Below are 27,772 nucleotides of genomic sequence, written 5' to 3'. Positions count from 1 at the left end.
GTTTATGAATTGACCAATGTTCAGCTTATCCAGCATTTCCTGTTGTATTAAATTTAGATACTTCAAATACATAATTTTACTGATATATTTTTTTTAATATCAATTATATATAAAATGTATAATTATAGTTAATTAATTTAAAAAATATTATTCTTATGGTATTCCTTTCATATATAAAAGTATGAAATGGGAGTTAAGCCTAGGAGCAAGTAGTTTCTGTATTGACCGCTAGAGGGCATCAGTATCCATTCTAACTGCTCAATCTTCAGTAACCCGACGGTTACTGTATAATGAACTTAATGATTTTTTTTTTCAATCAATTCTATTACTTTATAATAAATTTTAAATTAAATTACATAAATAGTATTATTAATTCATTCTTGTTTTTTATAAACCTTGTCATTTGTGTCCATTATAATAATATCTGGGTGTGAGTATAATAAAAACAACTGGATGAATATTAAAGATTTATTATATTATAATTTTTTTTTATTTTAATTTTCTTACATTTACAATTGATTGGGTAAAGGAGAGGAGGTTTTATTTACAATGCAACATAATACAACTAGAACCGTATATATATTTTTTTCAAAATGTTGAACATCAACTATATATATATATATTTATATATTTGCTAGGAATATGTTACACACATTTATGCAGATTTGTAACAAACTTAGATAGACAAATATCTTTTTTATACTATACATGAGTATTTAGAAGGTACAACAAAGTGCTTCGTGAAAAGAATGCACATTTTTTTTTTTTTTTTTTAAATTATTTTAATATAATACATACATTTTTTCTAGGATAGAAAGAAGAGATCATAGTTATACTTTCTACAAGTTATTTTCATAATACACATAAGTTACACCAAATAGGAGACCGAATATAGAAGGATGTAACTAATATTGAAATAATTTTGATTAATTATTTGATTTGGAGGAAAAACTGGATTCGACAGAAAAAATATCACAATGTTTAACTACCTCTTCATGACGAAATTGACTAATAAATAACATAGAAAGTTTTTGAAACATAGAAATACAACAAGACAATCAAATATAAATCAATAAATCTTTTATGTACAATAATAATATTTATTTATAAATTGAAATATTCATCTATAAAGTGTTTTGTGAAAAAAAAATATACAAGGGAATAATATTTTTGGTGGGTATAATACATATATATGATTTATGTATAAATACAAGTAAACATCACGTTCTCGATTCCGAGTTCTAGTTCAAGACTAAATACATATAGACAACACACGTAGCACTAATCGTATACCAAACAGCTAAAAAGAGGTAATCAAAGCGCTCACATAATTATAATAAAATATCCATACAATTAATATTACAAAAGTTTGGTTCCATAGCAGCTTTCATCGTAATGGCTTCAATTACCTGGAAACGCCTACTAAATAATAATATGTATAATAACCGGTGTAAAATGAATTTACAATCGCCCGAACACCATAACTTATCAATATTTTGATTATTGCACATCGATTGTCTCCGAAAATGAGTCAATTGAATAGTAGCCAAAATTACGGGCGGAATTTCCAGCAGGTCACGTCTTCTTATGAGCTTGATCGTCTTCGGCGTGAAGGTTTCGCCTCTTACTAGTAGCGAAGACGAGATTACAACCAGGTACTGAGCAGCGGTGCATATCACCGAGGTGGCTGGCTTCGTAATGCTCCTTCAGACTTCCCCGGTCCTTCATGGACTGGTTACAGAACCTACAGGGTATGAAGCCATCCTTGTCGGGTGTTCGTTCCTCTTCGTCGTCGGCGTAGACGAGGTGTGGTGAAGTGGGTGCGGAAGAGGGAGAAACAGATCCTGAGGAATGCCCGTTGATGACGGAGCTAGGTAGGTGTGGGAAACCTGGGAAGCCTGGAAGTCCTCCGAGGGGGTGCAGGAAGAGCGGAGGATGAGGAGGCAGCCGTTCGCCGTTGAGCAGACCGGGAGGAGGGATGTGCGGCAGGGAACCGGAGTCAGCATATAGCCTCGCCAGGAACTCTGTGTGGAGGGCTGGGTTCGAAGTGAGGCTAGAAAGGTGAGTCGGGTCCAAGAACATGTTAGCCTTGTCCGTTAGCGATGTTGATAGCAACTTCCTGTGCAGATTCAAATTCGCGCTGTGTCTATCTCGACTCCTCTTTGATGGAAAGGCAGCATTGCACCCATCGACTGTGCACTTGTGCATAAGCTTTAGATGAACGTTCTGATAATGTGTCTTAACTCCGAAGTGATTTTGAAATACTTTTCCGCAAGCAGTACACATCCTGGGATTATCTTTGTCAATGGGCACATCCATTCCGTCGTTGAAATATCCATGCATCTCAGGATCATCTGACGCACCGTCGCCATTGGAAGAGCCTGATGAGCCCTGCGACCTTGCAGGAGATGGTGGGTCACCTTGGTCCATGTACTTGATGCCCGGATAGTCCTGATGACGGCTGAGGTCACCGAAGTGTCCCTGAGACAAGTTCTCGAGCTGGCGCAGCGCATTAGATGAATCTATAGACTCCTCGCTGCGCTGACTATTTCCGTTTCTGCTCGAAGGTCGCTGTTTATCTTCTCTCGATTCTTCTTCAGTGTGTTCCATCTTTCTTGAGTCCCTGCAGTACCTCTCCATCTTATAATTTTCAGGTTCATCTGATTTGCAATCTTGTATCGAAAGATTCAAGCCTTCCTTACATTCGTAATAGTTGTTAACGTTTCCCTGAGGTTTATCAATGTTTTTTTTAATAGTGTTATTGTTTTCTGGTTCTTCTTCAGTCTTCTTAAGGCTAAGATCCTCACTCTTTTCTTCCATAACAGTCTGTTTCTCATGCTGCGACCTATCCATCATATTATTGGAGGAATCATCGTCACTAATCATGTTGTCGTTGTGATTTATGCTTTGTGAAACAGCACATCGAGTGGGATTTCTATTTTTCCTTTTCCTAGAGCTTTTTGTTACTAAGTTTTCAGGACCATTATCTTCTTTATAGCTTTGCGAATCTACTACACTCAACGAATCTTCGTTGCTATCCATATTACTCATCATATCTTCTTCTGCATCTCCTTCCGATTCGGAGGCTTTAAACCTTTTGATAGGGGTATCTTGTTTTTCTCCGTTGTGATTATCTGAATCTCCGTCTGAGTCACCACCACCTTCTACTACAATGCCTTCTTCGTCGTCATCATCCATCATATAATCATCATGTTCCGACGCTTCCGATTTTCTGTTATCGTCATGTTTCGCTGCTGAGAGATCCAAACTCTGTTTGAGATCTAATGCGGCGGCCTGATGTCTCATTTCAGGAGGAGGAGTGAGCAAGGGAAACGTTCCAAACGTCAAAGGATTCAGTGCTGCTGGTAGTGGAGGTATCAAGAGAGGGTGGTTCTGAGCACTTCTTCCGTCGTGAGGAGATATCTTTCTTCTCAGGTGTGGAGAGTGCAATTTGGGATTAGGGTTGGCACTGTGCCTGTTCCTTGAACGCCTGGAACTGAACATCATGTTGCAACCTTCAACTGTACATTTATGCATCTCTCTAAGATGTACGGCTGAAAAATGAATTTTTAGAGCTCCTTTGTCGCAGAATGTTTTCAAGCATACATTGCATTGTACTCTTTTCTTGCCAGTGGCGGGGTTTATCAACTGCGTCCCAAGATTGAGTGGTAAAGTCGAGGAGCCCCATTGCCTCTTGAGGGGAGTTGAGTTCTTCCTGTTGTGTCCAGGTCTAGCATTCATTAGATTCGCATCCCTGCTTAAGTTAAGGGCGCTTTGTGAGTTCTCTTCGTCGTCGTCATCTTCTTCGGATCCGAACTCGCTAGAATTGTGATAATATTCAGCTGATGGTGACTTATGACCGCCGAACTGAACGGTGCTCGGGATCGGTGGAGGGGGGAGACATACTGGTGAACTGTTTGTAACGCAAAGGTTCATCAAACCAGGGTTGGTGATTTCTTCGGGCTTCTTACGGTCGGGGCTGGATTTTCCTAATTTCCTGAAGTCGAAAGGCTGCATATTCTGAAGCCTGTTGAGAGGTGATACGGAGATGGGGGTGGGATTGTTTGGAGAGGAAACGGGAGGTGGTGCGGGAGTACAGGTGAGGCCGGTTGGCGGCAGCTTGAACGGTGGTGGTTTCGGTTGGTGTGGAGACAGCGGGGGTGGAGGGTGGCGCGGCATCATCGCTGGCGACGGCGCGGGCTTCACAGGCCGCTCGTCTTTCATCGGTCTCGTCGGCGCTCTCTCCAAGAACTTCTTGATGTCAGCCTCCATCCTGGGTAGGTACCTTCCGTCACCGACTCCATGAAGTAATAGCTGCTGTGTGATCGCCCGGGTTTCACCAAATCTTAAAAACTGTTGTAGCACCAGAGGTTCTTCTTCTGGGCTGCATATGTTCCACCGGTCCAACACAGCGCCATGAGGCTCCTGGAATAAAAAAAGAAAATTAAAATTCAAAAAATATGTTCATTTTCAGTTCATAATGATTATAAATGGCGAACGTTTAAATCACTCAAAATATGTATTTTAAAATGATTAATGTTGTTGATATATCAATTTTATTTCAATTAAATATAAATAAAAACATTATAAACATCATCAAATATACAAAAAATAAAATTCATATGAAATCAGTCATCCTTTATTAGAAAGCAAATAAATATGCTATAATGATAGCTAAATTGCAATTTTGATTTTTATAGGATTCATCCTGTTTACTTAAGGCCAGAAACTATTACTATTCTGTTTGATAACTCAATTTTATAAAGTAAATAATCTTTTTTTTATAGATCAACAATAAGTATTGTAATTATATTACAACGAGAACTAATAACATAAATGAACAATATAATGAATAACAACACGAAATACAATATTTATGTAATATGAACTTTGATTTTATTGTAATAGCTAGTTATATAAAAATATTTTATGTTCATTTTTATTATAAATATTTAACTAAAAAATTTGAATATGGCCTAAACAAAATTAAATTAACAATAAAACGATAGTTGAACTATCTATCTTGGAATGTTGAAATCAAAATGAGTTGATCTTTATCCTTTATTTTTCTATTAATAAAATATTAATAATTAATATAATTATTCAATAGTTAAATATAACAATTATTAAAGTATTGTAATTAACAGATTCATTACAATAAAAAAAAAAGTGGTTTATAATTACTTAGTTTTTTACAAGGTGTTTTGATATCAAATATTATTTTTATGATGATTAATCTCTTATTTATACCGTTAACATTGACATTATTTTTTAATATATTTTAACATAATTTATCACTTCTTATCTATTTAATTAATTCGCAATTTTAAATATAATCAAAATTATTACTTTAAAAAATAGATAGATAATTTTATTTATAGTATGCGAACACCAGTTATTCTTATAATACACAAGGCACGTGCGCAAATATTATCAAATTACATTTATGTAACTTTCAGTGATACTAAAAACACGAGCGATGATTGTACAAGTATTTTGAACCCTTATTGAAAATAAAAAGATAGTACAGAATAAAAAAATAGTAAATAAACAATAAATTATGCATATATTAAACCAACAATTACTACCATTAGAATAATGTTTAAAGAAGTTCTTATGGATAATAATTTAAAATTTATCTATTGTAACAAAGGAGCTAAAACTTTATTTTATAGTCGTGTATTACTATTTAACTTTGTTAACCAAACGTTATACCGATTGTACTTGTGATTGTACTGTTGTTTTTGTTTCAAATAAAATAATAATAATATGGATAAAAAAAACTTTTATAAATAGAACAATCAATATAAAAAAAAAACAATTTAAATTTGTGCAGTTTATATAAAATCAAGCATAGGTAACCTTCTTGTGATATGTATTGCGAAGTATAAAAAATATATAACTAATCAATATTAGAAATAGGGCATTAGAAAGAAAAGCTTTAAGTATAATTATAAAAAAAAAACTTCACTTTGTATTATCATAGATTTGAACCTTACGTTTAATCGAAAAACTAAGAATTTTTACTATTTATAAAAAATGATGTCCAGTCACCAAGATTTCGATCGATGGATCGATATTCGTTTGGTTTATTATTTAAATTATTTTTTTCGTTTTTGTCGCTCAAGAAAGAAGCGCTCAGGGCTTGTTTCACGTTTGTTTTGTGATATTCAAGCCTATTAAATGAATATTAAAATACGAAGTTATAACTATATTGAAACTATGCTTAGGGATAGATCACAAATTTAAGATAAGCAGAACTTAAAAAATTTATTTATTGTTTTGATAAGGAACATGCACTGGGATCATCAACTAGGTCTGGTTTAAGACAAAATTAATGAAATATAAAGCACTGTAAAAAATACTATGAATATACGAATTCGAACTGTCGTAGGAACGTAAAAACATTCAGATTCTACGTTGATGTTGTTACACTGAACACTGGAAGAGCACTTTTCGAAACAATGACGCACAATTAGGACCGTATCAAATACCGACATGCAAAACAAAACTATAAACTATAGCGATAAATAATTCTGTTAATATTTAGAAGAGAATAATAATCCTGTACGAACCAGAAGATGTGAAGGGAAACCGTGGCTGAAGAAGGAGAGTAGATGTTGACCGGCCATGGGAAAGTGTTAGACTGAAGTGGTAGGGGTATACCTGTCAGTCCCCACCCCTACCTCCCCTTCCCCCCCACAGGGGGGTGGACCGCTCCGTGGACCAATGACAAAACGCAATATACCCCCTCCCTTTCCTATCTTTCACCTCTTTCTAATTCTTTTTCCTCTCCTTCTTCCACCCCAATCTTCTCCTTTTAGGACTCCTTCTTTTACTTTTTCAATTTCTCCAATAATAGTGTCATTAGGGTGGTACGTGTATCGGACAGAGTGGTAACCTGGGGGTCGGGAATGCGAAATTATGTGTATGATTAAATAATTAACGGTAGGTGTTGTTGCCATCCCCACAACCATCCTTACTTTCGTGTGTGGTTTTGGTTAACCATAGGTCACAGGCTACGAACCAAGGTAGATTTACCTGATGTTTTGTTGCCTATAACAACGGTCTTTGTCTTCATGTATTCCTGTACTGAACCACATAAAAACCTATGTTTAAACCTATTGTCGATCAAATAACAGCCCTAATATGCTAAATTCGACCAATGAGGTAGAAAAAAGCCACTCTAATGTGAAGTATGATAGCACTGTTAACAAACTTTTTTAAAAAACAGAAAGCTTCTTTAGTATTTAAATGTCTCAAAACGTAATAAACATGAGATTAATGAGATCTAAATTATTACCAAGTTTTTTTTTTAAATATCTCATTAAGCTATATTAAATTGTTCCTAGTTTATAGTGTAAGTAGATTTATATATTTTTAAAATATGGCTGATGGGAGTAATTATTTCATCATTTTGTTTTTTAATTAATCACATTCCTTCGACATATACATAAACTGCTCTCTTAAGCTGCAACATAAATCACTGAATGATAAAAGTAGTGTAAATCCAAAAATATTAGATTTGGGGTATTAACAAAAAATCGGATACATTCAATTTAAATTCATGTAACTCTAATCTCATTAACACAATGACACAATTAAGGATGCTTATAATAAATGTATAAAAATGAAAAATAGAAATAAATAGACTGACAAACTGGTAAAAAGAACAGTAGGAGTTTGAAAAAAAAAATGGATATTTTACTCACCTTTAGCAATTTCACTGTTGCTTAGTATTGTTACAAAAAACTTGTTCGAATTAGTTCTAGTGTCAGTAGTTATTAATCTATTCTGTACATTCTAGTGTTTAATAATTACTGAAGAAAATCATTTTTTTACTTTTTTATTTTATTTTATGTATTACTGTTTTGTTTTTTCACTGAAGAGACTGAATAAAATTTCGAAATGATGGCAAAATACAGTTGTTTGTTTTTTTACTGAACCTAAAAAATATATATCATTGAAATATTAGCTTGTGCAAGGAAGTTATTAGGTGAAGATCGTGCCCAACCACCTGATTTTCCCTTAATTCCATCCCAAGGTACCCACTTTATAGAGATTGAGTGCACCACAGGGGGGTATCCCCTAACATATATTGCAATTTTACACTACTGCATGATCTTAGGTGAAATAATAGTTGCTAACTCTTTTATCCATTGAATACAGAACCTGTAGCATCTTCAGGTCCCTGTTCCCTCAGACCTATTACTCTACTGTCGTATACTGACCAGATGCTCACAATGGACGGACACCTGCTACTTAAGAGCATTAACTTCAACGACAGCAGGGATTTATCTGCACAGTTAGCGAAGAAAATAATAATGATGGGTAACATGCCTCGTACAGATATAAAACTTTTGTTAAAATTATTTTTTTTACGATATCAGCCGTTAAGTCATTCTGTTCTCGTAAAAGTTAATATCCATAAATAAATAAATATTTAATTAATTACTCAGTGCATTAACTTCAAATGCTTTGAAATAGTTGAGTATGCTAGAGACTCACTAGTTAACATTTTAACATAAAATACTAACCTCGCTGACTAACAACCTCACAGGACTTCCACTAAAGTTTTACTTTTCTTAAAGCTCTAGATATGACACGGCACATTTATATTCAACCACAGGTAAGAGATAATAATATTTAATTTTTCATTGCTGACATTTCACCGTATTCCAGTATACATTATTTGAGTAAAGCTTTTTGTGTCTATAGTAATCTTTTCGAAACGGGCTAAATGAAATTCTTATAAGGAATTCCATCCTCGAAGATTTTGAAAAAAGTGTTGATAAACAAACCACTTTTTTATTTATTTATTCAAGAACATTTCTATGATGCCTGTTTAAAATATTCTGGAGAATAATTAAACTTGACTATCTCCCCGTCTTGAGAATGTATAGGGTGGTGCCTATGAAGTTCAAAAAACTTTAATATCTTATTGGTAGAACTTAAAGGCTGGTGGGTATGTGAGTGTCTTATAGGTTTTCATAAAAATATTTCTTTAAACATGGGTATATAGGCAAACGATTAAGTTAGAATTTTGAAAATGCTACAAAATATTAAAAATTGTTAGTAGTAATAAAATAAACACCTAAAAACCATTAAAAAATAACTCATGCATGTTCTTGGATTCAGTATATGACGAGTTTTATACCAAAAGGTGATATATCAGTTTCTCAAAATTAAATGCTATATTTCTGGCAAATTAATGTTCTAAAACCAAAACTTATTAAATTTATTTTAAAATCAAAATTTTCTCCTTTCGCATAGTTGTTATTAATCTAAATTATTAATATATATCTAACAGATGCTCCCATAATATTTTTTTCAATATCGTCCAAAAATGTATATTCCGAATTTCGTATAGAAAACTCCTCAGTACTGTTTCTAATAAAATACAGTAAAGAGAGGTGATTTAGCCACCATGCTTTATCCACTTTACTTAAAATTAGTAACCCACTTTATAAGGGGCTGGGTGTGCCCTAGACAGGGCCATCTTAGGTGGAGGTGAGAAGTGACCCAGCCATAGGCTCAGTTACAAAGAGGCCGCAAAATTAACCATAAAACCATTTTAATTTTCAAAACTAACCATTTTAAAATGGAGGATTAGCTATTCTTTGGTAATAACTGTGTTTTTATACTTAAACAATTAAAAATTTTACCAAAATTCTAAAAAAAATTCCTACAGCCCTAGGAGGATTAACAATATAAAAAATTTAATAAATTATGATGGTAATATTGAAAATTTTATTAAAAATTAAATAACAATTAGAAATAAAAAAAGTAACAATTAATATTCTTTATTTATTCTGAGGCAAGTCCCTTCATAATAATAATTATATAAACTAAAAATTGGGTTTTAGTTCTTATAGTAGAAAGTAAACATAAAAAAAAAAAAAAATTGAAATAATAAATATTAAATCAAAATGAAACTTCTAATAATAATAAATTGAAAAAAAGAGGAATGATAAGCAGTTCAGATAGAGGCATTTTTTAATGTAATTAATTGAGCTAAATTAAAGAATTGTTTATATCAAAAATGTTTTTGCAAAAGTAGCCTATCTCCGATGTCTTTATTTGGCCGAAACATTAATATCAAAAAGGTAAGATTAGTAGGGGGGGGGGAACTATAAATTTAGTGGTATTAAATTTTGATAGGCGTGAATTCAAATAAAATAATTTTTTTTTTTTTTTGTGCTATAGAAACTTTTACCATTAGTTTAAAGATTACATTATTGTTATAAAATATTTATTATTACCTGGTTCGATGTATTGCTATGCAATAAATTATACTTTGTAATAAGATTAAACGATTTTTAATAAAAAAAAAATAATATTAAAATTTTCCAAAATTTCCGTTCATCAAACTATTAGTAATTAGAAACAAATTAATCTTTCATGTTATCTTTGCAAACCATTTCAAAGGAGATAAAACTAAGATAAAGAGAAGATAGTAAAGGACGTGTCGCACATTTACGTCAAAAAGTGTGATATTTGTTAAAAAAAGAGTACAAAAAAATAGAAGGTCATTGTTCATATAAATGTCGTTGTGTTTTATAATATTTTGTATTAAGCGTTGTGTTTTTAAATTATTCATTCAATAATTTAAAAGTAGAATACAAAAATAAATAAGGTGGGAGGCAAATTTTTTTGTTCAAAGAAGCAATTAACATTGGTGGCTTGTGTCGGCTCACTACCTGAATGCCTCTCGAAGAGACAATGATGTCACGTTAGTTGTAGAAGAATATGTTCTTAAAAGATATAACGATTATATATATATATATATATATATATATATATATATATATTAGAACTAATTAACCGATAATAAATGTAACGGAGTTGGTCGAATAGACAGAGAAATAAGTTGGTTTATGAAAAAATAGAAAAAAAAAATAGACTTAGACGTCTTATTTACGTAATTATTTAAATATTTAATTTTAAATAAAAGTACTATCAAAGCCATTCTTTTTATTTATCAGAGGGATTTTCTTCGATATGCTGAAGTTAGTAGATCTTTTTTTTGTTACAATAAAATAACTTTCTGGGCCTATTTCGATTTAATCCATGAATAAACTTTCAAGCGTTAAGAACTCAAACATACATATTAGATAATTAAATATTTCATAATTTATTTATGTATATAATGCTATAAACAAAATACTAAATATATTTAAACATGATTAAACGATTTAATTCTTGTTAGTTAAATTTTTTATAAAAATATTAATGAGAATTAAATCAGTATAAGTTTTCGGGGGAGTTTTCTAAATTGAATTAAAAGATAAAATTGTTCGATACACAATGTGCGTCATCAGAAATTGAAATCGATGAAGAATAGAGATCCATTCGTTATTTACTTTAAAATAATAATTTTCCTCTGCATCTTTTTCTTATAAAAATTATTTATTGTTCTTTTAATTAAAACTTTATAATTGTATCTTTGGTTGGATACAATTATCAAATTGTGCATTACTGACTTTTATTATAGTTTGTTGATGATATCTTTTGACTCACAAGAAATGATAAATTTCAACTTACAACCTTCTTCTAGCCCATATTATACATTTTTATATTTTATAAACTTTTTACTTCTATTATTTAAACTAAAAATTCAACAATAAAATGTGATAAGCTATTACATGTAATATTTGTGAAGAAAAAAAAAAAATTTCATATTATTCTATACTTAATTTACACACTAATTTATTCAGAATCCATATTATTTCTTTTACATTTCATTAAATTAGTTTATAAAAATTATTAGTCATTATTTCATAATTATCATATCATCAAATCTCCAACACAGATATTTCACATTATAATGATCGCCTTATTGACAGCATAAAATAACTAATCAAGAAATTAATAAAATTCTAAATCTATTTTCGGATTATTCCAGAGTCAGATGTAGCTTAAACTTACCCAGAAAACGAGACTGCATGAAACAGATAATTAGCGTGCGTCAGTGTTTGACATCTCGAGACTCAAAATAGAAACTGAGATCAGAAGTCCTTGAGACGCCATTGGCTCTAGCACGTTTTTAGAATTATTAATCGACAGTAGGAATCGCAGTAATTGAAAAATACGATTTAAATATGCTTCAAGTAGAAAAAATGGAAATTTGAATACTAAGAGCTCAAGTTTTATCTTGTCAAATTATCGCAAAATAAATGATAATAACTAGAAACACTCTTACCAACAATAGATAATTAATTGATAAAGATACAAATAACAAAAATTGAATTATTAACGTTTGTTAAGAGACGGACGCTCTTGGGCTTCGCTAATTAATTGACTACCGCCTCTAATTAATTATACGGTAATTGTGATGCGAGAGCGGTAATGACGATGAAGAGGCTGATTTTGAGGCCGAAGTAACTTTTTATGGAGTCGGTTCGGAACCAATGGACCCTGTAACTGATGTGGGAGAGGTCGTCTTTGAGTCTTACCGTGGCCTTCCCATTGTTCTGCTCGGTCAGTTGGGACTCGAGGTACTGTTCGCCTCATTGCAAAACATCGGAGGGTAGGATAGGTCCGAGAAGATAAAAGAAGATAACGTAGGATCTGTGTGTAGAGAGCGATTGGTTTCAGCATCGAATCTTTGGTATATGCCTTTAATGATATAGAAACTATTATTAGTAATATGATATTAATTTACAATTTTTAAATTATTATTTAACATTGGGATTTCAACAATGGTTTTTCTTGATATTTTTGGAAAACTGGCCTCTGTGAATAGTGCTTATAAGCAAATTTGAGTACAAATAACCTTTTTGAATAATGTTTTGTCACAATATTCACAGTTTAGAGGAGATTAAAGAGAGGGGAAGGTATGACAACAATAGCGACGTCCCTGGACTTAATCTGTAAGTGATGGTCTGTAAGTTTTGTCATATTCATGACTATGCCAATTTAAGCAAAGAATGGAAGTCATTCATTGACTACATTGAATATTGGTTAAATTAAAGGTAACCCCTCCCCCCTTTTATGATAGTTTCAGAATTTCCAGACCCCTTCTAGGAATTCTAAATAATATCTCATTACAACATTGAGCGGTGGTATGGCTTTCAAAATTTGCGTCGAACAATGTTTGTTATGACGTTTGGTAGCTTGGGGCTGTTTGGGGCAAGCACTAACGAGAAGGGGTTGTGGACGAGTAAGTGGGTTACGGCCCAGGACACGTCCCGCGGACTCACATGGGACCGCCTAATCCCATCACCCATTAACGGATCCAGTTTCCAGCAACCCTTTCCTCTCCCTTCCTCTCCCCGCAGTCGTTCTGCTAAAAACAACCGGAACGGATCGTCCCTGACGTGGAAGAGTTCGATACATGTCCAGAATTGAAACTGAATTCCCCTCTTCTAGAGGTTATAAGAAATAGGAAGGTCTCGGTCGTACAAGTGTAACATAGTGGGACCTTTGGTTACGGGCCTCTGTATTAGGGGAGGCTCAAGAAAGCGGACACGGAGGAAGAAAATGGTGCGAAATTACGGTCAGCAGGTAGAAAACAGTTTGGGGCTGTTTTAAATAATATAAAACCATTGAATTAATTTATATAAATACGTTTTAAGTTGTACTACCACCTAAAGCAGTATTTTATAGATATTTGTCCTAAAACCTTGTCTCAATATGACACCTTTTGCAAAAAGACATTTTTGTCAGAAATTCTCTATCCATTCTTTTATGTTTTTCATAACTTTTCGAACTGTAAGCATTGCTAATTATTGCCTGTTTAACTATTAGCTACTTAATTTTTCTTAGTTTTATTTTTTTTTAATAATATAATTTCAACTCAATAAAGTGGTTTTTCATGATACGCAAACTGATAAAAATGATACGAAACGAGTGGCAATGTTGTATATTACAATTATTTTGTACAATACTTTAATAAATAATATATTCGAGAATATTTTATTTACTGTTCATGCAATCACAAGTCCCAGAATTTAAAAATCCAATACTGTATTTAAGACAGTGCCATCTCTACACTAAGCTCAGTGCTCAACTATCCATCGTGGTCCTTGACTGCTGTGATTAGTCCCATTACTAGTGAATCAAGCAATGACCAACTTTGACAGTTTTTTTTTTCAAACTATATAAAAGTCTGTTTCAAGATTGTTAATCTGTTATTGTTCACACTCTTTGTAAGTGAGAATACAATAGTCCCTTCAGTAATTTGTCTGACCCATCACTACTCTTCGGGTCTCTACTCCTAAGCTCCATAAATTAAAGAGAATAAAGAATGAAATGAGAAGTAGAATTAAGCTGTTTGTCACCATGTTGATAGAAACTAATTTACTTAAATAAAGAGACTTTTAAGAAATAATTTATGATTTAGCTGATAAAAAATCATGAAAACTATTTAATTTTAATTTAATATTCCTAACTTTTCAAATATTAAATAATTTAATTATATTTATTTAATATGTTTATTTGTAAACATGATATAGGTATTTAAGTTCTATTTGTTTTATTCTTATAAAATTTTGTTAATATTATTGTGTTATTTTAAATTATTTTCTCAAATTCATCGCGAAGACTAAATTCCAGAGTGGTGCATAAGCCTTCCTCTTATAAACTATATTTATTTATTTTATTATTATTATTTTAGGTATATTTTTTATACTATATTTATTTAACTCCAAGAACCCGGGTTCGAATCCGGCTGGGCAAAAAATTGTTATATGTTACACTATAGCTGTGAGTCAATCCTGTGGGTTCTGGAGACCTCGAGTCTACCCAGCCTAATAAGTTGGTTACCCTTAATTGGGCAAAAATCTGGCGGTGGAGCATGATTTTGACCAAATCATCTTCTTGCACAACCGTTGGTATAGTAGTTGGTAGTAACAGTACTTCCTTACATAATATCGAGCCCATAGACCCACGAAGGGTCAGTCCATGGGTTCTAGTGGTACAGATTTTAATTTTTTTTTTAATATTATTTTCTTTATTTTTTCCTAGTTTTTTTAAAAATAATTTGAAGGACCCCATTTAATCTGGAAGGGCCAAATTTGGGAAATGATGACACTAAATTAGGGGCTACCCAGTAAATAAATTTGAAGTTGTTATATAATATTTTGTGTAAATCTTAGGAAATATTTAAATATCAAAAGTTATAAGGAAGGGAACTGGAATTCTAAAAAATAAATTGGAACAAAAGGCATGTTTTTTTTTTTTAAGAGACCAGAAAAAAAATCTCAAAACGAACAAATGAAAAGCCAGATATAGTAGAAGTGGAAGGAGGAGAGGATAATTTATTGTTTTCCCTAGCATTGCCGAGTCCTTTCAATAATTAATCTGGAATAAAAGCTGGAGGAGTTTCCAGGAGACTGGAAAGGCAGAACTGGTAGCAATAATAAAAGAGGCTCTAAGGTAAGGCCTGATAGCTTTCATTCAGTTGAGTGGTCTTAATCAATCGGAAGGGTATAGGGCCTTCCCCCCCTCTCTCCAGGTTCTGGAGGGTGGAACTGAGGCGAACCTTTCCACAACTTGTCCAATAGGGCATCATTACAGGTAGCTACCATCAAAGGTAGGTATTCAACAACTTCTAGTTCCATGTTCACAAACAGTTCCAAAAGCTGGCAAGTTTAAATTAACGCTCAATCCAAGCTATGACGAGCTCTTTTCACTCTCGCCCAGGGTTTACTTTTTTTTTCATCATTTATAAAAAGAACAGTTTCCAATACTTGTTCCGAACTGAAAGAAAATGTTGCTGAAAGGTGAAGTTTACAAGCGCTATAAATCTCGAGCAGGGGTTCCACGTGGCGTTGGTAGTGGCAGTAATAGTGATAGTGAAAAATCTATTGTAGCCACTATTACTTTAATGAAAACTATATATAATTAATAGTATCAATTGATGAGTCTACCAAGTATAGGTAGAGGGATTAAAAAAATTGGGGCTGATCCCAAACTTTAAAAAAAAATAATTTTTCATTTGGAGCAGTCTATCTTTAAAAATACAGTTAAAATCTAAGAATGCCATTTAATGTACAGTAAATTTTTTAAAATATGAGCCCTAATAGAGCTATTTACGTCCAATAGTTCCCGAGATATAGCTTTTTAAAAAGCAACATTTCATGAAAAATGTATTGAAAAATCAGAAATCAGTGAATTTATTTTGAGAAATCAATATCTCAAAAAAATGACGTTTATCTCCGTCAGAGTAGTAGTTTTTAAGAGTTTTAACAAAATAAATTCACCAAATGTTAATTTCTAATTATTCGGATAAAATTGTACATTTTTGATAAAATATATCTCAGGTACCATAAGGCATACATATATCGGTCAGTACCAAAAATAATTAACTATGAAGGAGTTCATGAAACGTTTCTTGATAAGAGCAGTAGTTTTTAAGATATTCGAATAAGAATATAAATTTAGCATATGAAATTTTGTTCCAGCAACTATAAATCAATTTATTTTATCAAATATCAATTTATTTCATCAAAACTACTACTCCTACAATGATAAACGTAATAGACTACTTTATTGTACGTTAAACTAGCTTTGTACAAAAAGACATTTAGTCTACTTTAAATGATATTCTCTTAAGGTTTCTGGTGTTGTAAGTAGTTTTAAAGATATAGAACTCCGAATGAAAAATTTTTTAACGTTTTTAAAGTCCCCTATCCCCACACTTGGTAGACTAATCAATTTTGATTAGTAATTAAACATAGTTTTCATTAATGTAATAAAAAAAATGAGGTGTAATAATTACGATTTTTCTTTACTATATATTTATTAGAAAGGTGAGAAAAATAAAATCTGACAATAATTATAAAAAACATGGAAAAACTGTAATTTATTTTCTCGTTCGTGTGATTTTCAAATTCTTTAATATTCTATATACATCGATTGTTTATTACTGTTGACAATGACAGGTGGTTAATTTTTACACATATAAAAAATTAATGGAACTTGAGCAATTAGCCTGTATTGAAAAAAAAAATTTAGTGATTCGTGACAAATCAACAATGATATGTTAAGAAATACTAGTGTTATGTGTGAGAGAATAATATGATAACATATTTTAGGTTTTCTCCTTGTTAATAGCCTGAGGGCCGAAACGTAGGAGAGTGAAATAAATTTTGAGAATAATGGATTATTTGAAATTGTGTTATTATTAAACCAACCACTCTCAAAAAATTGATAAAAAGATTATAATTTTTTATCGATATTTTATTTTTTAGTTGTTATGAAAATTCGTATTAAGGCGTGAAAAACGATTAAGAAATTTGTTCTTGCGCAGGATACAATATTTTAACATAAGATGATGCGGTTTACTATGATATAGGTTCGGAAGAAATCGGGCGCACTCGGCTAAATCCGATGTCGCAGTCTGACTCTTTCTTTTATTTATCAAATTCCTTACCGGTTCATTTTTACCTATCGTTTATTACTCATAACAGTGAATGATGTTTTTTTATTTTAAACTAACATAACTGAGAAGATGTCTTTTCGAAAATTCGACATTTGAGTCGTGTTAAACTGTTTCAATGAGGACAAAACCTAGCTGATATTAAAGAAAACTTATTTTTGCATTGAAATACGAAGTTTAATCGCAATAGTTGGAACTTATTCTGGGCATTATCTGCCTTATTTATGTACGTTATAGTTTCCTTCTTGAGCTAGTCGTACATATGTTTTGGTAATGAACCTAAGTGACAAATGGAATATAGTATTAGTGAATTAGATGAAATACAAGTTCAAGCGCTAGATATGATTCACTGAAAATTATTACAGAGCACGCACATGACTCATAGTGTAGAGGTGACAGGGTAAGATGCCGCTTTGTTTTTAAATGCATGAGCACTAGTGTGGATGGGATATTTGAACTGTCTGGTACAAATGTCTAGAATTGTAGTCCACCAGTCCAGTGTCGGGTTTTAGACACAAACCAAAGGGCGTTTTTTGCTGCATCCACACGAATATATTCAGTTAGTATTGTTTAGTAATAGTTGTACTCTGTCTTTTAAACTATTAAAGAATTTCTCCAATCTTCGTAATGAGTAATTAACTCAAGTTTAAGATAGTATGTTTGAAAATTATATCAATTGAATTTAAATACATTGTTTAAAATCTGTTCATGGAACATTAGAAACCTATTTTTAATTTAACATAGCACAATTATACAGATATTATATGTCTGAGTAATTAAATTAACAACTTTCTAATAAAAAATTCTTCAAGAATTGTTGAATTTGTATGCTATATAGTTGTAATTCTATGAATCATCTTCTTTGCTGGTATTGACGCTTCCTTTCTGTGATTATTGTTATGTTTTTCTGTAATGAAAATAGTTTGAATCGAAAGTAAGAGCTACAGAAGTCTGACGTTCATCTTGCCCCTCTGGAACAAACAAGCGTGTAGATACCCTCGTTTGTTACTTTCTTTGAAGCATTTGTAAATGTTTTAGATCTGCACGTGGATCCGGCATAATGGACGTATGACCACCTGCGATAGGATTCAAAACAATCCCCACCCGGAAGAAACTATGAAACCGTTAATTGACCGCTGATTAAAATGAATCCAGAGGTAGGGAGAAAATTGCATCGTAATTTCTGAGCGACCGAAGGCTGAGAGGATCACGTCCAAGGAAGGATATTCACAGAAGACCGAACTGGCGGCCTCAGTAGATGAGGCCGGGGATGACAGAGGTAACTCTAACCTCAACATTCAATTCTCACGGCTGGCTAATCCCGGACAGACCGCAGACCCTCAGCGTCGAGGTGGGAATTACGGAGTCAGGATTGCGGTGAGGGGACTCGTTAGGGGGCCAAAGGGCTATCTGTCCTGTGGTCTCTCTTCGGCGGGGGCCCCTCAAATTGGCGATGCGCGGGGAGCATGGTCAAGTCGTGCCTCGCAGGGAACGAAAGCATCATTCGAGTCTGGGTATCAATCGGAAAACAAGAAATGGACGACATCTGGTTGTATATGTTGGGTATACAGTGTGACCTATATTTATGTGACAGAGGCCTTTGATAAGCTTTGGCAGTAAGCTAAAAAAAAAAAAAAGTAAAACATTATTTTAGTTTCAATGTGTAGAAGATTTGTTGATAAAAACCAAATTTTATTTATAAGTTAATTAAATGACCGTATGCAATTAATGAAAAAAGATGTTTCGGGTTAAAAAAGTACATCAAATAGTACAAAAATGTTTATTATGCACCAATATTCCACCCCACTTTTGCAATGCTTCTTCAGGATTTTTATCTAGCAAGTAAACAAAGTACTGTTTTTCCTTTAATTGATAGACGAGAGCTCTGATAAAGCCCTGCAATGAAGGGCGAAACGTCGATGCCTAAAAATAGTTTCTTACTATTTTGGCTAAATTTTTGACTGCCAACCGGACAATCTTTCTCAATTAAAAATTAAAATAGGTAAAATTCAAATAAAAAAAATTGTATATAGCATCAGCGTTATATAAAAAAGTGTGTATTTTGTAATTTGTTTTTGGTTGAAAAATAATTTCTCAAATTGTGTTTTAAATAGTTAAAGTGATTATTACTAAAGATTATTCCAGTAAAAAATATTTAAAAAAAAAAAAGAAAACACACTATTGAATTCTGGTTTTAATTACAGTATTTTTATCACTTGTAAAACTATCAATAGTTCAAAATAACATATCTCAAACTATGGATTTAAATATTAATATTTATTTTTAAAAATATATGTTACTGTTAAATAATTTAAAAACATGTATCTAAACAATTTTTTTTTGTTCAGCGAATTTTACTTCTAGTAACCATACAAGATTCTCGAATGCTAAATTACAGTAGGACTCCGATCAACTGGCAGTAAACAGAAAATAAATGAAAAAAAAAGGCGATGAGAAGTTCCTCAACGTTGTTCCATACATGACAGAATAGCTGACTTCGTTACTACAAATAAACGGTTACATAATACTAATACTTTTATTAAGTTCAGTATTGGATTTTAATTTTTACCTAATACGTTAGTTAAATTTAAAATTAAAGAGGTTTTTCTTCTGTGCGCTCAGGATTAACCGTTTCTACTGTTTCACTGGTAATATATCAGTTAGGACAACAACGGATTAGCGGGTACTTGCGTACCTTTTAGTCTTTAAAATCAATTCTAATTCAATATTGAATGACAGTGCAATTGACACGATAAGGAATTGAAAAACAATCGATAAACTGTCAGTTAGATTAGATTGTCCGAAACGAGACAGAGTGCCAAAGTGATCTCGGAGACGTTCGCCGTATCTCGTTTGACCCGTAACCTGCGTCAATCGTGGCCCCACAGCGGTAGACAGGTCTAGGGTTATCTCTACAAAATTTTTTTCGCAATGAAATATCGTTTGATGAAAGAAGATGAAAAAAATAATAAAATAAAGCGTGACCATAAGTAAAAGATAATATGCGATGTAAACAAAGCAGTGCTCTGCCATTCTGTGGTTCTAATCTTGGGACATTTGAAATCATGTGCGGTAAATTGTGTCCTCTCAGCCACGATTGCTACAATATCTTAAATATACCAACAATCTTGACAGGAATTTCTTAATTTTTTTAAATATTATCATTTTCTCAACCATATTTTGAAAACTATATACAACGCACATAAACCGGTGAAGACTATCTTGTCCCTTATAGGTTTATCCCCGTTACTAAAGTAACAATACAAAAATAACACAATGGAGTTATTTACATGTCATTACTTAAGCTTACATGCCCCTTAAGAGCAGAAAAAACAATAATACGATTTTTATACTATTTAAAATATTAATTATGGATTTTGCATTCAATATAAATTGTTCACGTTCCACAACAATTTCAATTAAAGTTAAATATTGTATTTTTATTTTTATGAGAACATCAAGCATTATTAACGTAGCTTTTGACATTAATTAATTAATTAATAATTAAGAGTAATAATTTTATTAATACTCATGCCGTATTATTTCATCTTCGGAATAAAAATATTTCGATTAATTTAAGTTATTTTTTCAGAATTGTTTTCTTTAAACATCAGGTACAACTGCAAATGTTTTTAATATTTTATAAAATTGATTTTGAGGAAGAGGTATTTTATATAAAGGATTTTACACATTTTTTTCGATTTTCTCGAAAACTGCTGGGATATCGATTAAATCCGATATATCATTGTACAATAAAGTGATATTTAATATCAGCAAAGTCTTATCGTAATTACGATAGTTTAAATGCAATAATTAAATGCGGAATTTTCAAAAACTTTTTATTTAAAATAGCATTTAGTTTATTTGAAATAATCAACTATTTCACATTGTTAAAAGTCATAAAAATGTATAAATATGGATTATGAAAGAGTTTGATGATAGCTAAAGGAGAAATAGAGCAGTTTATATACACACGGTTTTGTTATGTTTAGTTAGAATATTTTATTATTGGCAGAAAAAAAGTTTAAACTCGTTATTCGTATGAAAGAAAAACCCTAAAGTACGAGTTTTTATAGCAACAGAAAAATAAAAATAAATTATTTTATGGACTACAAAATGAAAAAAATATATATGAAATATATAGGATTGACTGCAAAAACTATAAAATAATATATATTTCAGAGACATCCAAAAAACCGAAATAAAACAATATGTCACAAATTATAAAAAAAAACACAGCACATTGACAGACTATAAGTATAACTTTGTAACATAAATTAAATTTCAAAAACACGGCCACGATATACATTATAAAATACAGAAGAATCTTAGTAAAAATCCACAAACTAAAAACATTAACAATACAGTAAACTACAAGACTGACACAAACAACTTAAATACACACTATGCAGACATAATAAATAGGCTGAACATATAAGATGAGATAGAAATAATCAGTAAAAACATTTAAAAATATAATTCTCCAATTCTAAACAGTGTATAATTCAATATTGAATTATATTGTTTATACGGTGCTGTTTTATAATTTTTAATTAAGTAACCATAAGACAAAATTTGGTATATATTTTTATTCATATAAATAAACTGTTGATAAGTGTTAATGGTTGGAATATTAGAACTTGATGGGGGGATGGGGAAGGACAAAAACTTTTTACTAGCACTAATAATATTCTATAAGTTTATTTTTCACCTCAAAATTGTAATATAAAATGAAGAAACAGCTCACGGGACCAGATTCTTAATAATAGTACTCATGAATCCGAATGTCACATTCATATGCTTCGTTTGGTGAAATGTTGATTTTATAATAAATAGTATACATGACGAAAAAAAAATCCTTTAACAGTCAATCGATATATTTTAATGTTTTATTCAATCGATTCTTCTGAGTATTTCGTTCAGCCTGCAATTGACTTCTGACTGACGTGCTCGTTCTACCGAACACCGCGCTGTCTCTCAAACCATCTTTCACTGGATGTGAAACCGATATTTAGCCCCGGAACAATCTGAATATTTAAAATAACGAAAGAACATTTAACATAACTGAAGTATAAGACAATCTCTGAGTATAGAGTCACGACTTGGGGGGACTAATAAAACTGAAAAGCGCTCCATTACTGCTGTATTTCCTGAGGGTGACTATTATTTACATATTAAAGCGGGCCATTACCTTGGGTAAGATAGCTTCGAGGACGGGGTGTGTTGTTCACTTAGGAGGACTCCGGGTCTATCATTACCACTCGGTCCAGGTAGGTCTTGGGAGATCATTGCCTCAAACGTCCCGTTTAGGAACCACCGATTAGCCATTTACCAGATGACAATAACCGCCAGAGAAGAATGGGGTAAGTTAAAAAAAAAAGAAAACACTAAAGTGGCATTAAGCCCCAGAGACATTCCACCCCGACTCAATTGGTCAATTTAAGTCGTATCAATAATACCATCTTATTATGACAATCACGGTCTCCGTTTTCAAATATATTTTTTTCCTGACTAAAAAAAAAAAAATAACATTTTTCTCTAAAGGCTATTAAACTGTGAAGACATAATGACGGCAATCTGCGGTTTTCTATTCTAAAAGTTCCTAAAATGTCTTCAATTTTCCTATACCTTCGGAGACCTTCTGACCAATTTGCTGATTCGGGGATCGTTTTATTGCAATTATGATTCGGTATGAAATTGTAGATGATGATGCTGTAATTTTGAGCACCCTTTTAATCTAGTGAAATTCACCTTAATGCGTAATGGAGTAACATGAAGTTATGAAGATATTTCTTCACCCGGTATTTTAAGGCATTAGAACAAGCATATGAAATGTAATATGTCCAGTCAAGTCATGGGCTATTAGCAAAATATGTGTTTTTTTTTTTAAACTTGATAAACATCAGGCATGTTTTAATCCCCTGAATCTCGATATGGACGCCAAAAATAAATATACTACGATATTTTAATCTAATTTTTATTAATTAATTGTTTGAGAGCGGTTTATATTAACAATAACACAACTAACTACAAATGGTGTGCCTTAATTAAATTCTCTAGCGCTTTGGCCCTCAGAACCTCAATTATTGACTTCACAATTCATTAAAAAACATCTTTCACTCACAGGCCAATTGTATAGGTATAATAAAAAAAAAATTATTGCAACCAAACTTTTTATTGTTTGGAAAGAAAAAAGTTTTTATAAAAAATAGTTGTTGATGTATTGAGGTTATATATTTTATTATTTGACATAGGCAATTGGCTTGTAAGTGAGATATATTTTTTAATGAATTATGACAAGTCAATATTTGAGGTTATCTCCTTGATAATGACCTAATGGCCGAAATTTTGGAAAATTAAAATAAATTTTATAAAGTAAAATGGATCATTTATAGTTGTGTGATTATAATTTTTTTGATAATATTAAATTAAAAAGAATCTTTAGAATTTTTATAGTAATTAGCTACTATCGGAAAAAAATTGACATCTAACTTTTTCTAACCGATGTATTAAATACAAAAGAAAATTGACATCTAATTTTTTCTTACCGATGTATTAAATACAGTTAGGAATACAGAAAATACTGTATCCTGAAAAATTTCAAATTAATGTTATCAACTGAAATATTGGTTTTTCGGTTCAGTGAAAACATCCTAGTTATATAACTAAAAGTTGTACTAAACTAAAATTAAATATTTAAGACATGTGTATGTTACTGAAAACTTTTTTTTTTAAATCGACTTACCAAAAGACACCTTACAGAAAAACTTTTAGACTTTTTTATGATTTCCTATAAAAGGGTTAAAATTTTTTTTTAAATAAATCAAAATAAGCTCAAAATATTAAGGAATACGATAAAAAACTAAAGGATGATATAGGAAAAAATATAGACAGGAGTTCTTATCGGAAAAAGCCAAAACCTCCCGATCGCAATCGTATACACCTGGAGGAGCCCTAAAATACGAATTTTAATATAATTGGAAGTTTTGTGATACGACCACTGCTCTAGATTTTATTTATTTATTTTTGTTTATCGTGGTTCAAGATTTATTAATCAACCTATGATTATTGTCATACCGTTAATGATGTGGTGCCGAACACGGTAATTTTTATTTTCTTGTATGAGATATTTTTCTCCACATTACCTATTTATCTCTATAAGGCTAGATGGACCCAAGTTTAAAATACTGCAATACCATATTAATATTGACTATCAAACAAAGAAGATTCCTGCTGACCGAAACTGATTAGTATCAGTTGTTATTAGTTTGCACAGTTAAGCATTATCCATTTTCGTTCCACCCCTTCTGCTCTTCCACCCTCCACCTCGCCCCCTCTAGTAATCAGGAATGCACGGCTTAATTACGAACTAACTCACACAGTGGCTCTTCGTAAACGGGTTTGCCTCGAGAAGTGTATGATAAGTGCGCTGATATTGGGTAAAAACGACCGCGAATCCCTCGCCTTGATTTAGAGCCATGATGAGTTTAATTTAATCTTCGAACTGTGTTCCAACGAGAAGACGAACAAAAAGACGGGCCAATTAAAGTAGGGAAGGGTAGCAACTCACTAATTCCAGGTGATTCATAATGCAAACAGGGGGGTTTCTGGAAGGGGAGGTTCTGGAAAAGGGGGAGATGTTTGCCCTGCTAAAGAGGGATTAGCCACGCCGACTGTGGCAAGTCATTCCTTACACAAAGAATACATTTGTGTACCCGCTCTCCATCATCCGTGCCATCATCTGGTCGCTCGATATCTCGTCGTCATCTACATCATACTCAGCTTGATTTGTTTATTTAGGGTTGTTTAGTGGCGCCAAAGGACCGGGTCATCACTCGTCGCTAGAACTATCGCTCAAAAGATGTCTCGTCGTCATAAAAGTCGTGGCTACGCATTTGGGAACACTGATTTCAATGAAAGCTTCTTTAATGATATTAGCTTGAAAACCAAAGACACAAGATTTGTGTAATTATAAATTCTATATATATTACCAATGATGCCTTCGCTATGTATGTCTTTAATGTTTACTATATATCAATCGTTTTGTTTTTTGGTGTAGGATAAGAACAAAAGACTGTTCACGAAGGCCGAGTTATAATTAGGCCAATAATGTAATAATATCAAAACAATATTGTGCATATTTGTTCCTGTAGAGCTTAGCGTTAAGGAACTAAAATTCTAATAAGCTTATGATTTGATTTTTATTTAAAAACAAGACAATTACCTGAAGGATATAGCCCCTAGCGTAGTCCTCCTGCGTCCATCCAAAGCCCCTCAAGACCTGGACGACTTCCTCCCTCTGAAGGACGGAGAAGAGTCGGTCGAGGAGTATCTTGAGCCGGATGGGCAGTGCCTGGCAGCCGTAGAGCACCAAGCTTGCGATGTCGAAGGCAACGTTGACCTGAACAGGCTCAACGCTGGTCTGCCCAAGCACGTGTCGGAATCCCAGCTTATCCAATGCTGAAACATAATATATATATTTATTTTAATGTAATTATGCTATATCATTAAAAAAATTATAATAAAAAAAAAATCATTTTCTTCAGAATTCTCGTATAAAAATAACATTATAAGTACATTTATTTGCGAGAAATAAACATGAAGATAATTTTAGTATTTTAATTATGAACTTACGAATAGATATGAGCTAAGAGCAATGACGACAAATTTATGATTATATTTTAAAAACACATTGAAATTAATTCAATTGAAATTATATAGGCGATGTTTAGGGATTGATATCTTATTGGTATGAAAACTATAAATTCTGTAGACGTTACCTCAACCTTTAAACAGTCGAGATAAAAGTTATATTGTATACAATATATGGTACATGTATATGTATTTAAAAAAATAAGAAAATCTATACCCCTATAACCCATAAAGGTAGACCAACGGTTGCGAAAGGTGTGATTTGGTTGGAATCACGCTCAACCACAATATTTTGATCTAATTAATCCTAATCACTTCATATACCATATTGTTATTTTGATTATCAACTGGCTAAAGTCATAGTTTTAAGGTATATAACGTTTTTTTAAGTTTTGTTATTTATATGTTTTTGTTATTATTTCACACAAACTACGAAAGACGAATGTTTTTGTATTGTTTTTTAATTGTTGTACGGATCTATTTTTGTATATTTCTGTAATTTTGTATGCAAATTAAAAATTATTTAATATTTTTTATACGAACTAGTTCGTTCTCACTACATTTTTTTTGTCTTTTTCCTTGAATTTCTTGTTTTGGAAAGCTGTAACGACGATCATTCCATTTTCTCTTATCTAACAAAATTAAGAGTTGTGATTTTTTATCAATATGGTTTGAGTATTGCTGTATTTCTAAAATAATTACTACTCAACGGGTGATAGATAGGGTTCAATCTCTATTCGAATAATTTAAATCAATAATAAAAGAATGAAAAAATTAAATTTTTCTAAACTAACTATTCTATTACTTATGATATTTTGCCAATTCTGAGTTAGTTATACATAGACAGTACTGAGTATGCATTCAAGTGTAAATCAAATGTTCAAGGCACTTATTTTAGCTTTGTTTTAATTAGTTGCGCCGATAAAGACATTTGTCTAATATAGTTTAAACATCGACTGTATTTGGTAGAAGAAGGATAGATATTTAATGCAAGAGCTCTCTTGCTGGTATTGTAGTCAAACTAAAACGTAATTTCACCGAAATAACCATTAATAATATATTTAATTATTAATTATACCTAATTTTATGTTAGGTAGTTAAGTTAAAAAATAAAAGAGAGATAATTTGTGAAATTCGTCATGTGAATAGTATAATAAATATTTTCAGAAAGCTATTTGAATATAAACGGAGCAATGTCTTTCTTGGAACGTGGAATGAAATATCGCATCAGATCCCTCCCCCTAGTGAATCATACCTCGAGTCCTCGCCGCATCTGTCAGGATCTGCTCACCGTACGGCTCTCCTTCCATATCTGGAATTATATCCAGCCCGGAGTCTCTGGATAAAGAATTATTATTCAGGATTTTTCAGGTTGGCCGGACTAGAGACAGGCTATTATAGGTAGCCGAGAGGTATAAAGACCCGTGGGCAGATGGTAATGAGACAGTGGGTAATAGGATTGGGAACGACGTGTCCGCGGGGTAATAGCTATGGTAATGGTGCCCTCGGGGCCTCCAGTGACACAGGCCTCTCCAGCAGCACTGGAATACAGTTAGCAATCTATAGCTGGAGCGGTGTAGTCTTTAATGTTAGCCTGGGATAGCGGGTATAATAAAATAAATCTATTCTCTCTCAAAAAAAAATTAAACTTAACAGGAGAAGCAACTGAAACGTATTATTTGTACAAGGTCTAGATTCATTGTACTATTACTTTCTTGTAAGTTCAAGGGCTCAATA

General features: G+C 32.2%; 1 protein-coding gene across 1 annotated transcript; it reads right to left on the bottom strand.

Annotated features, from left to right (window-relative positions):
- Positions 1-1,575: 1,575 nt before the first annotated feature.
- LOC106692365 (zinc finger protein basonuclin-2) lies at positions 1,576-27,345 on the bottom strand. Its single transcript, XM_014438275.1, has 3 exons — positions 27,291-27,345; positions 25,608-25,843; positions 1,576-4,425 (listed from the first exon to the last, which is right to left on the bottom strand). Exons 1-3 carry the CDS (start codon positions 27,343-27,345, stop codon positions 1,576-1,578), a joined length of 3,141 nt encoding a protein of 1,046 aa, XP_014293761.1.
- Positions 27,346-27,772: the final 427 nt, after the last annotated feature.

This window comes from Halyomorpha halys, unplaced genomic scaffold, assembly GCF_000696795.3.
Source record: "Halyomorpha halys isolate HHAL.00 unplaced genomic scaffold, Hhal_1.1 Scaffold54.1, whole genome shotgun sequence".
NCBI lineage: Eukaryota > Metazoa > Arthropoda > Insecta > Hemiptera > Pentatomidae > Halyomorpha > Halyomorpha halys.
This window is presented reverse-complemented; position numbering and strand designations above follow the sequence as displayed.